At 43.1% G+C, this 12,500-nt stretch overlaps 1 protein-coding gene and 1 long non-coding RNA gene across 2 annotated transcripts in view; both read right to left on the bottom strand.

The window, feature by feature from the left end:
- LOC116224973 overlaps positions 1–382 on the bottom strand; it is a 1,344-nt gene extending 962 nt beyond the window's left edge. The window contains exon 1 of the long non-coding RNA XR_004165829.2: positions 243–382. This is a non-coding gene — a long non-coding RNA (uncharacterized LOC116224973). The remainder of the gene's footprint in view (positions 1–242) is intronic.
- An 8,268-nt stretch (positions 383–8,650) lies between these two features.
- Positions 8,651–10,692, bottom strand: LOC105906341 (natterin-4-like). The gene is made up of 3 exons (XM_012834466.3): positions 10,574–10,692; positions 10,190–10,298; positions 8,651–10,090 (listed from the first exon to the last, which is right to left on the bottom strand). The coding sequence occupies exons 2-3, from the start codon at positions 10,296–10,298 to the stop codon at positions 9,060–9,062; spliced, it is 1,140 nt and encodes a 379-aa protein (XP_012689920.2). The 5' UTR covers positions 10,574–10,692; the 3' UTR covers positions 8,651–9,059.
- Positions 10,693–12,500: the final 1,808 nt, after the last annotated feature.

Below are 12,500 nucleotides of genomic sequence, written 5' to 3'. Positions count from 1 at the left end.
CAGACACACACACACACACACACACACACACACAGACACACACACACCTATGTACACCATTAACAGGATTAGTACATTTATTCAGGTTCAGTTTCAGCCAGATGAGATGGGGTATTGTGTGTCATTTAAATAGTTTGTTAATAATTGTTTACTGAAAGTTACTGTTTAACACAAGCTTGAATAAAAATGGAAATATTTCTGAGTGTTGATAAGATGTGTTGACTTCAGTATGACAGGCTTACCACTGATGTGGGGGGACAGCTTGGAGTGGACAGGCTGGAAGGAGAACGCCGCGCTTGCAGCGATCAGGAAAGACACAACCAGACCCAGCATCTGTTACAGGAGGAGATAGATAGAGAGGAGAGGAGAGAGAAGAGCTCAGTAGACTGGATGGGTGTTGAGGTGGAGTTAATCAACACCTTGACACTGCTTGGAAATGATCTACAGGTGATAACAACACTGTCATGGGTTCCGAGAACACACTGTCAAGGGTTCCGTGAACACACTGTCATGGGTTCCGAGAACACACTGTCATGGGTTCCATACTCGGAGAACACACTGATGAAAATGTAAACCTGAATGCTGCTGTACGTCACTCTCGATAAAAGCATCTGCTAAACGCAAGGACTTTAAATGTAAAATAAAGGAGTTACCTCTGTCTTTTTACAGAAGGTATGTTTGAAAATGTGTTACTAAGGTATGTATGTTTCTGAAGAAGTGTTCAACACGCCCACAGCTTCTTGCCTACAGCATCGACTGCTTTGGCTACATAAACATAGCATACATTTTTACTTACAAATTATTATGATGGGCACTTTTCATTTTTATTTATTATTATTATTATTATTATTATTATTATTATGATAAAGTAACTATACTTTTCACTTGAGTACAGCTTTTACTTACTCCAACTCCAACTCCACCTCCACCTCAACTTACGACACACTGCAAAAGAGGAAGAGCTCTTTCCTGGAGAGTGTGTGTGTGTGTGTGTGTGTGTGTGTGTGTGTGTGTTACTTACTGAAGCGGCCACAAGCACGGGCACGTCATGACTTCTCACCGCGGCGGCACAAGATATGGGAAAGACACACAGTAGTGCGACCGTATCTAAACCAAACTCCTGACATACACACACACACACACACACACACACACACAAACACAAACACAATATCATTTAATTTACGAAAGCTCTATATTCTGTTCATGAAATAGTACAGAGACATCGAAAATAATGTAATGTAATACTACAACTACTACTACTACTACTACTGCTACTGCTACTACTACTACTACTACTACTACTACTACTACTGCTACTACTGCTACTACTACCACTACTACAACTGCTACTACTACAACTGCTACTACTACTGCTACTACTACCACTACTGATAGGTGAAAATTCACCCTAGTTACCTCAGGACTCCGGAGCTGCATATAAGTATATTTATTAGACAAACAACAACAATTGCAATCGGGCTCACTCCCAGCACAAGGCTGAAAGTGAAGCAATGATAAACACATCGCACAAGGTTTATATAGACAGAAGTTGAGCGTTCAGCAGGGATAATCACGTGGTGGATTTCTCACGTCCGAGGCAAGGATGGAAGTTTTGCAAGGTCGGAAGAAGCACAGTTCGACCCTTCTTATCACTTCTGGTCTAAACATGCTCTTGTACATATGCAGACTAAGTGGCACCTAATATTCTAAGTTACACACGCACACAGAAACACAGAAAAGCCATGTTTCTGTTTTCATAAGCACATGATTCATACAAGGAATTAATAATACAAGGCACTTGATTATTATATTCTTAAGTCATTAACAGTGTTTGGAAATTATCTCCATCAGTCCCTCCTTTTATCCGTTTCAATGGATAATTCAAAATCACAATCAAAATCACAATTAAAATTAAAATCAAAATCACCTTTCGTCAATTATCAATTTCAATGGATAACTTCAAAATCATCACTCTGAGCTTTATCACATGGATTTTCGGAACAGAGATCATTACTGAGCATCACTCCATATCATTACAAGTTAATCATTTAAAATGTCATCATATTTCTCATCACACATTTGTATACTTTGCATTTGTAGGCCAACATAGTGAATGTCGACTGTGTGTGTGTCATTAGCTCGCCTAGGCTTCAGATAACATTCGAACAAGGCCTCTTTGCTGTGTCCTTGAAGGCCCTGTTTCCCATCAGGCATCCTGCAGAACACATCGGCTGTTGAATATTACTGGCAGGAAAATGTAAACAGTCTTTTTGTAGAAAGTGTGTGGGCAGTCTGGTTCACCCATTTCCACCACGGATGATCTTATAGGCCCCATCGCGGACATTTGACCAAGACCGTTGCCTGTTGTGATCAATATGTTAAAAGTCCCAAAATGTAGAGCAGTACAGTTATGATCAAAAGTTCCACACATTGTTTCATTTTCCCCTTGTAACTCCCCATGACTTCACAGAGATAGGACCGCCCCGCCCTCCCAGTATCCACTAGGCTCTTTTACCCCACTGGACAGTGTTGTTTTCTTCACCAGGTTTGAGACGAAAAATTGCCTAACGCAAAGAATCCCCTTTGTAGCTGGACTTCTGTCACAGTGGCCCGGCCTTGGAAAACTGTAGAGGAAGACAGCTCCTATCCTCTGTCTCTTTCTAAGGAAGGCTTACTCGTTTACAATGTGTTAGATGTATCCAGGTGGCTCTCTCCGCTATTTTGACTGTGGTAGATGTTGACAGTAGCACTTTGTATGGTCTGTCCCACTTGGGCAAGTGGCAGTGTTTTCTTTTGAGGCTGTTGATTAGGACCCAATCTCCTGACCCAACCTTGGTTTCAGCCTCACAGGTTCCTGCGGAGCACAGAGAGTTCTGAGAGCATTTTGCTAATTCACATTTTTGCCATATATTCTGCAAATGTATATTCAATCTCTTAGTCTGTTTCAGCAAATGGTTTGAGAGTTTAGGCAGTGTAGATTCTTCCATACATCATTTCAAACAGTGATAACAACATGCATGCTTAATTTCACTAATTTCACTCTTGGATTTTCAAATTGCTTTCAATAGGTCGGTTCATTCTTTTCTACCAGTCCGGCTGACTGGGGGTTGTATGAACAGTGATTGTCTATGGCTAGACAATATTTCTTTCTTTCGTTGGGATTTAACTCAATAAAATCAATAATGAATGATTAAACATCTTTCTCATGAAATATAAAGTACAAATATATGCTTACTATCCCCACTTATTGAGGCATGTTTTCACCATGGCTCAATATTGCAGCATATCTTTTAATATTGTGAGATCTAATTCTTCAATTGTGTATGTGTCAGATGGTTGTTGTAGTTTGGCCTGGTTAGTGGCCTTGTCTGCTTTGTGGTTTCCCAATGAAACCGGGTCTTTTGCATGTGTGTGCGCAATCAGTGCAATTAGTTCCGCTGCCTGTGCGGAATAGTGTGGAAGTAGTGGCTATGCGCTCAAGGTTTATTAGCTTGAACCATCAACAAACAATAGTTAAATCAGCTTCTGGAAAAGGCATATCTTGTAGGTCAGCTCTGGCTGCCATAGTTTTTATCTGTCCTCTGCCGTAAGTAAAAGTGTAACTGGGTTAAATGTCACGCAGCGCTCAATATTGATATGAGGCTGAGTGAGCAAAAAAAAAAAAGTACGCATGTGGAACTTTCAGTGTAAGTGTCTGTTTAGTACAATAGGAGCAGAGGCCTGCACCGCCAAGGCTGCAGCCACTACTGCTTGTAAACATTCAGACATTGCTTGGGCTACTGGATCTAGCCGGGTTGACTAGTATGCCACTGATATCAACTTTAAGTCCCCACTTATGCATTAACACAGATGTTATATAACCTTTTTTACAGTCTACAGTTTGTACGAATGGCTTTGTCATGTCATGGATGTGCGAGGACAGCAGAACTGACCAACAGTTGTTTTATCTGTTCAAATGCCTGCTTTCCATCTTCAGGCCTTTTAATAATATCTCCTGCTGACCTGGGCTGAGAATAAAGTAAACTCTGCAACATTTGTGTTTCTAACGCGTGGTTAGGAATCCATTATCTACAGAAGTTAGTCATTCTCAGAAAATACATAATTTATTTCTTTGTCTGTGGCTGAGGTGCTTTTTAAGATAGCTTTACTTTAGTGGACCACAGCTGCTAATGTTGTGGCCTTGTTTCTGCTAAAAATCCTAACAACGCCAGGGTATGTTGTTTACAGGTCTTCTTATCTGGAGGAACAGCACTAGATGTTCAACAACAATTGACTGTCCCTCGAACTGTAGCTAAGTTTGAGCTCATGGCTTGTGAGAATACAGTCTTTTGAGCCAGCACTCAGCCCCCACCCATCCTGTCTTAGTCCAATGTATCAGTCTAGGTTAATGTAGTTAGTGTGACAGGCTTACATTTCTCTTAAAATCTTTTTTTTTTTTTTTGGGCTTAACAGTGTATATTCTATACATAATAATATTTTGGGACATCATTGTTTAATTTATTCTAAAACCCATGTATTGTTGGAACAATTCTAATGCCCAACCCACATCACATCTCTTCCTAATAAGTTTGTAGGGAATGTTTTTGAAACATAATCTGTATTTTGAAATATCTCTCCTGTTTCAAACTCTGCTTTTAGATGTCTCTTTCTTCTTACAACCTTACTGTTCTGGGCATCTAATTCTCTGATTACTGCTCAGCAGGCACCAAAGTCACATAAAACAAAACAAAACAAAAAATCATTGGCTTTCTTGCCACCATTAACGTTAGCTTTGCTCTGTTTGGTGCAACCAATAATGTAAAAACATTTTCAAATCAGTGTTACAATTTTCTTCTTGTTGTAGACATTTTAAACCACCTCTTATTGCTATTATCATGTGCGTCTTCTGCTTTTGACGCACTTTTTCCCATTTGTAAGTTATTTTATGTATTTCTCTTAATACCTCTAATAATAACTGCTCTTGAAACCTTTTAAATTACCTTTATCTTATCCTTCACACTAGGGTTAGTTATGTTTCTATTTTCAGACTCTCATAGTTTGTTCTTGAGATCGCAATGCTGAGTCAACCCGAGCCCGACCAGAGGTCCTCCGTCTCTCTCGTTTTGTGAGGAGGTTGAGGCCAGGGAGTTTCCCTGGGGTGATCAGTCCCCTACTGGTTCCAGGTCAAGGCATCTCAGTAATGCGAAATCAGTCCTTTAATTACATAAAATTATGACTATAATTATCTGTGTTTTACCCATTGTAAAAAGTTTGTCTCAATCCCACAGAAAAATAACACAGGAGTACCTCTGACTCTTTTTTCTTTATCTCTTAAGCAGACTGGAGATAGCTCTTTTAATTTGTCTCCCTCAGGAATATATCTATTCGTAACGTACTATACCCCTCTAACTGAGCTATAACTGAGTTTCTCAATGTTTGTGTTTTGTCTCTTAAGGAGACCGGAATATACCTCAGCATCCAGGAGTATCTCTAACTCTAGCAAATTCTTTCAGGAATATATCTAAAACAGTTAGTATCAACCCCACAGCAAAACACCAGGTAAAGGGGAATGGATAGACCTTTAAAAGACTTCTCCGGAGTCGTCTAGAAATAGGTCTAGAGAGTTTGTACAGGCTTCCAGTGGCCAAGGGGATATATCTCTCATTTACCCCGAAGAGTTTGTACAGGCTTCCAGTGGCCAAGGGGATATATCTCTCATTTACCCCGAAGAGTTTGTACAGGCTTCCAGTGGCCAAGGGGATATATCTCTCATTTACCCCGAAGAGTTTGCGGAGGACCCCCTACCACGCAGGTTTATCTCTCATTTACAACCGAAGAGTTTGCGGAGGACCCCCTACCACGCAGGTTTATCTCTCATTTACAACCTTTTAACACAGCTAGCAAATTCGTTCAACACACGAGGCAAGCAGGAATATCTCTAACAACTTTGTAACCTTAAAGAATTCCTTCTCTACCCCGCGGAGAACAGGCAACACAGCCCCACTCGAAGACACGTGTACACAAAACCGAAACAAACAATAAACCAACAATATACTACCGTGCACTTACAACAAACAAACAATATACTCACAAACAGCTCGGAGTCCACACCCTACAGTCCAATTATTTTCCTTCACTCTCGGCTCTCCCCGCTGGCAGGCCCTGGCCTCCTTCCAATTCAATTTGGAGGTCTTTAGAAAAACAGAGTCTCGTACTCCTCCGTATGGTTCAGGTCCTGATGATTAGCCCAGCGTGGAGAGCCGTTGAGGTTGTTGGAATCCCGGACGAGCCCCCAATTATGATAGGTGAAAATTCACCCTAGTTACCTCAGGACTCCGGAGCTGCATATAAGTATATTTATTAGACAAACAACAACAATTGCAATCGGGCTCACTCCCAGCACAAGGCTGAAAGTGAAGCAATGATAAACACATCGCACAAGGTTTATATAGACAGAAGTTGAGCGTTCAGCAGGGATAATCACGTGGTGGATTTCTCACGTCCGAGGCAAGGATGGAAGTTTTGCAAGGTCGGAAGAAGCACAGTTCGACCCTTCTTATCACTTCTGGTCTAAACATGCTCTTGTACATATGCAGACTAAGTGGCACCTAATATTCTAAGTTACACACGCACACAGAAACACAGAAAAGCCATGTTTCTGTTTTCATAAGCACATGATTCATACAAGGAATTAATAATACAAGGCACTTGATTATTATATTCTTAAGTCATTAACAGTGTTTGGAAATTATCTCCATCAACTACTACAACTGCTACTACTACTGCTACTACTACTGCTACTACTACCACTACTACAACTGCTACTACTACAACTGCTACTGCTACTGCTACTGCTACTGCTACAACTGCTACTGCTACTGCTACTGCTACTACTACTACTACTACTACTACTACTACTACTACTGCTACTACTGCTACTACTACCACTACTACAACTGCTACTACTACTATGTACCGTCAGACTCCAGTTGACGCAGGGAACTCTTCTTGGCAGCCCAAGGGCAGTGATGACGAGGAAGAGGAGGAACGTGATGAAGACTCCGAGGGTGATGGCCTGGAAGAAGTTATAGACGTGCTGCACGGTGAACCAGGAGGTGTGGATGAGGAGGAACGCAGCCAGGAGAAACACCTGCAGCCCCGCGGCACAGAGGAGAGACAGAGGTCAAGCCTGAGGTCACTACAGCGCTTCAGTAACACACTCATTGTGTATCAAAAGACTGAGAATGGTATCGTCCACTGAATGGTATCAAGCAGCATGACACAGAGGAGACAGACATCAGGCCTGGGGTCAGTACAGCAGGTCAGTAACACATTGGTGATTGTCTGTGAAAAGATTTTAAAATACTTTTAAAATAGTGTACTTACCAGCTGGGTGATCTTCAGTATGCCCTGGACAGATCTCAGATATTTCAGATTTAAAACTCCTTCAGCCTCCATCTTAAGATGGTAACCAAAGAATAGGACTCCTTTGTGACTGTCAGTGATGTGGTCAGGGGTGTGTGTTGGATGTCTGAAGTGAAGTGGCCAGTGGTTACCAGCAGCACTGCTGTCGGAGGAAGGGAGCGGCCTGAATATCTATGGTCTGTATATCTATGGTCAGGAAGGCACAGACGCCCACAGAGTGACTGAGGAACATGTCTGCGAGGTTTCCCGAAAGTCATTTCTCACCTCTTAGTCAGATATAACCCAAAAATAACCCAACACAGTTATTATGCAATTCACTTTATTTTTTAAGGAACAATCCTGGAAATAACCAAACAAAAAAATGCTGAGTGAAGTACTGTAGCAAGTGCAAGTACATTACATTAGCCTGTTAACATACTCAACAATATAAACCAGTTCTACAATTTCCCTTTGCGATTAATGTTCAGTTATTAAATGTATCTATAAATGTATTTGTATGCTCAACCAATAGACTCATGAGATGCCCAAGTCCATGCCAGAGACATGGTTAGGCATGTGTGACAGGTATAGGCGGATTATGACGTGACGTGACGGGCCCCTGGGCCTGAATGCATAAAAGATCCTTCCGAAGCCTTCAGAGCTCTTGGGCCCGGTAGACCTGTGAGGTGTGTGTGTGTGTGTGTGTATGTGTGTGTGTGTGTGTGTGTGTGTGTGTGTGTGTGTGTGGTAATACATCCCTGTCAGTCACCAGCGTGTGTCTGTGTGTGCGTGTGTGTGTGTGTGTGTGTGTGTGTGTGTGTGTGTGTGTGCGTGTGTGTGTGTGTGTGTGCGTGTGTGTGTGTGTGGTAATACATCCCTGTCAGTCACCAGCTCACCATCGCCCACCAGTGCCAGTACAGATGTGTGTGTGTGTGTGTGTTTGTGTGTGTGTGTGTGTATGTGTGTGAGTGTGTGTGTGTGTGTGTGTGTGTGTGTGTAAGTGTATGTGTGTGTGGCTGCGGTTGCGTGCGCAGTGTTTCTCCTGTAGGTTTTCTGCAGTGAGGCGTTGAAGGGGATATTTACAGAGTACAGCATCCTGGGGTTTCAAGGGGTGTGGCCTAACCTCCTCTTCCTGGTTTTACCCCTTGACTGTCCCATGAGAGAGAGACTGGGAGGCTTCATCCCCAGAAAAACTACAGGAAGTGCCTGCCATGCATCTCCAAAGGTAGATCTTACATCACACATCTCACAAAACAAATCAACACAGCTCTTATACAATGTTTTATTTTTGGTCAGTTACACAAAAAAAGGAAACACAATTATTTCAGTTATTGCTATTACTGTTAACTGAAGTACTGTTACTATTAACATTGTGTTTATCGAGTCTCGTTTCTTAAACAAATCTTAAACCGTCATGGTCATACAAATAATGTCTGTAATCAAATATAATTAAAATTAATTATTGATATAGAGATTAATGTCTTTATACATTCAGTCACTTTGTTCCAAAATTAACTGAATTTGGTGGTGTTCATGAAAGTCATACCCGGACATACACCACACACACACAGACACACACAGACACACACACACAGGCACACACACACAGGCACACACACACACACACACACACACACACACACACACACACAAAGCTCTAACAGACTGGCATATTACATAGGCTGACAGGAGTCGATCACCAGCTCAATGCCGACGACCTCAGTGCCACTGTAGATGCCCGGCACCGTTGCTGTGTGCACAGCTCCGCACTCATAGGTCTTCTGCAGGGAGGCGTTGAAGGGGATGGTTACCGAGTGCAGCGTCCCAGTCATCCACACCTCACACGAGAGCTGGGGGGGGACGAAAACAGTCCCAGACAGAGTGTGATTGACCACCTCACTCACAGAGTTACCCAGAATGCCTCTGGGCGTGCTGTTGGTGGGAGTGATGCCTGAGGGGATGGCGGGTATTTGGGCCGTAAGGGAGGTGGAGATGACGAGTCGTTTAGAGGAGATAGTCTCCCAGGTCCCATGGAGTTCTGTCTGCCCCGTCAGCGCCACCTGGCGGTCCGGAGGAGAGTAGTCGTCATTGGCGACGATTGTTTTGGAGATCCTCAGAGTCTCGACTGAAAGGATCTGCATCTGCTGCATGTCGTACTCGACGTCCGAGAGACGCTCCCTGTATTTGCCCGGATTCACAGTGAGAATGTCCCCTCGATATTCCTCTCGGCGCAGCCTGACACGCCTCGTCGTTTTCCTGGGCGGAAATAGCAGGTAGGAAACCACGCCCTCTTCACCGCGGAAGATGTAACCGTCGGCTTTTGAGCTGTGGCTCACGATCACAGCATTGGACGGGGCTTCTCCATATCCAAAATACTCAACGGAGACCCACTCCAGCAGCTCCAGGTTGTGGTCGTTCACCAGCAGGTCAAACTCTTTTCCGATGCTCCAGTCTAACTTGTCGGAGGGGGTGAAGCAGTGGGGGCCGAGGGTGGGGTTGTAGTAGCCGACCACATATTCAGTGCGGTGCGCTGGCGAGCAAATGTAGTCCGTGCGGTTCCCAAGGCGATTGAACACGCTCACGGCCCACCTGGGCAAGCTGCCAGGCCATCTGACCCACCCTAGGTGGACGTTGTCTCCGTAGGTGGGTCTAGTCGGGACTGGGGAAAACAGTCGCTCCAGGCTTCTCTTAAGTGACGCCAGCTCTGTTGAAAGGGAACCAACAGTCAGTCTGTTTTTGTCAGATGGTGTGTAGTGTATTCGGTCTGGTGCTTTCATGGTTCTGGATCATTCTGTGTACTCACCATGTTTTGCTTTTGTGAGTATCGTCTGCCAAAGGTCACTGATCTCAGGTAAACCTGCAGAGAAATCCAGCAACAGCCCAACACAGAGGAGAAGCACGAAGCACCGCATCTGAAGGAGGAAAACACACACAGACCGACACACACACACACGCAGACCGACACACATACACACACAGACCGACACACATACACACACAGACCGACACAAACACACACACATAAACACAGACCGACACACATACACACACAGACCGACAAACACACACAGACCGACACACATACAAACAGACAGACAGTCAAAGAACAATCACCACTGTGATCAGAGCAGTGTCATCTCAGTCTGGGGGTGTGATGTGATGTTGCTGTGTGTGCTGGCATGCTTACCCTAGTCTTCAGGCTTCAGTCTGAACCAGCACACACTCACTGTGTCACTTTATCCCTCTGACTTTGGATCACACACACACACACACACACACACACACACACACACACACACACTAAACTTCCACTCTGTTGGCCTCTGGGTTTCTGGGAGTCTGGGAGTTCATATTTGATTAGGCGCTATTGTGCAATAATAGGAATTCCCAACTAGGCAATTATTACTACTGTTCCACACACACACACACACACACACACACACACACACACACAGACACACAGTTCACTGCTGTATCATTTTATTCTCCTTGGTTGGGATCTTTTAAGCATTAATTACATGTTAGCCTGTTTGTAATTTTTGTGTTTGTATTTGAGTTCTTACTACAGCTGTTTACACCCACATGAATTAGATACAGTAATGTCATCACCACTTTCACAATCACAAAAGATATGTATGCATATTTTACCAATTCATATTATGCTCTCGTATAGCTCAAAAATATTTATCCACTAACTTAAAGTAACACTATGGAGTTTCTGGAGCCGCCATGGGGGGCTACTTTCTGCTGGACTATTCAGTAACTTATTTGCTGTCTTGCTTTGTCTTGTGTTGCACTTGCTTGAATGTTTGACTGTGTTAGGAAAGTTGTTGGCAAGCTAGCCAACATAGCTATCACAATAACATTACAAATAAGCCGACGCGAGAGCACTTATTACTAGCATCAATGTCCAAGCGTGTTATAACAAGCCTGCTAACATCGCTAACGAGATGTCTTGCTAGCGGCTAAACTTATCAAAACCTGTTGAAATTTGCTTACTTTGTTTATGACAAACTAGCGAGTCAACAACTTTCCTAACACAGTCAAACATCAAGCAAGTGCAACACAAGACAAAGCAAGACAGCAAATAAGTTACTGAATAGTCCAGCAGAAAGTAGCCCCCTAGCTGGCGGCTCAAGAAACTCCATAGTGTTACTTTAAAAAAATCAAAATACATTAAAAACTGAAATATACTACTTGCATAAAAGTGTTCACAATGAAAATACTATTTGTGAAAATATGTGTAAGTATCTTTTGCAAACCAGAAAATGGTGATGAGTTTCTGGGAGGCTGAACACGTTTGCAAACCACAGTGGACTCTGGCCAGCAATCAACAGCTGCACACTGCAAGTGGACATGCATTACACAAGATTGCCACAAGGCAGAGCTGCACTCAATATTTGTTCAAAAGAAAATAGAAGACTAAACTTGGGAACGCAACCCTTCAAGGTGGTATCAGGCATTTTTTAATGATCGGTTTGTGTGTGTGTGTGTGCGTGTGTGTGTGTGTATGTGTATGCATATATATGTCTGTGTATGTGTGTGTATATATGTGTGTGTGTGTGTGTGTGTGTGTGTGTGTGCGTGAGTGCGTGCGTGCGTACGTGTGTGTGTGTGTATATATATGTGTGTGTGTGTGTGTGTGTGTGTGAGTGTGTGTGTGTGTGTGTGTGTGTGTGTGTGTGTGTGTGTGTGTGTGTGTGTGTGTGTGTGTGTGTGTGTGTGTGCAGCAGTGGCTCCTCCAAGCAGACAAGGGAGGCAATGCCTTTGAGAAGAAAAAGTTACATGTGATGACAATAAAACACAATTTAGTTTTCAGTTTCTCTGTGTATTTATTCAGTACAAATATTGCAGTTTGGTTCAGGTTATTGCCAGGTGTGGTTGTGAGGCGGACATGGGGCCACTGTGTGAGAGCCATCAAGAGAGGCTTAAAATGACAGAAACGGCTTTACCTCCCTTCAGAAAAAAAACAACCAATCACATTTAAGTTCATTTTGTGTTGTCAAGGGAAATTCTGTAACTCCAACTGAGGCTAGCCTCATTTCACTTTTTCGACCAATCACAATTCAACTTTTTCGACATAAATTGTGTCGCCCGCTAAAGCTAGTCCAATG

This window comes from Clupea harengus, chromosome 19 (genome assembly GCF_900700415.2).
Source record: "Clupea harengus chromosome 19, Ch_v2.0.2, whole genome shotgun sequence".
Taxonomy (NCBI): Eukaryota; Metazoa; Chordata; class Actinopteri; order Clupeiformes; family Clupeidae; genus Clupea; species Clupea harengus.
Note: the sequence above shows the minus strand (reverse complement) of the source record. Positions and strands in the feature narration are given on the sequence as shown.

Coding starts and splice junctions, on each gene's coding strand:
- LOC105906341 (XM_012834466.3), bottom strand. CDS start 10,298: ATGCGGTGCTTCGTGCTTCTCCTCTGTGTTGGGCTGTTGCTGGATTTC. Junction 10,091..10,189: donor ACTCACAAAAGCAAAACATG/GTGAGTACACAG, acceptor CCCTTTCAACAG/AGCTGGCGTCACTTAAGAGA.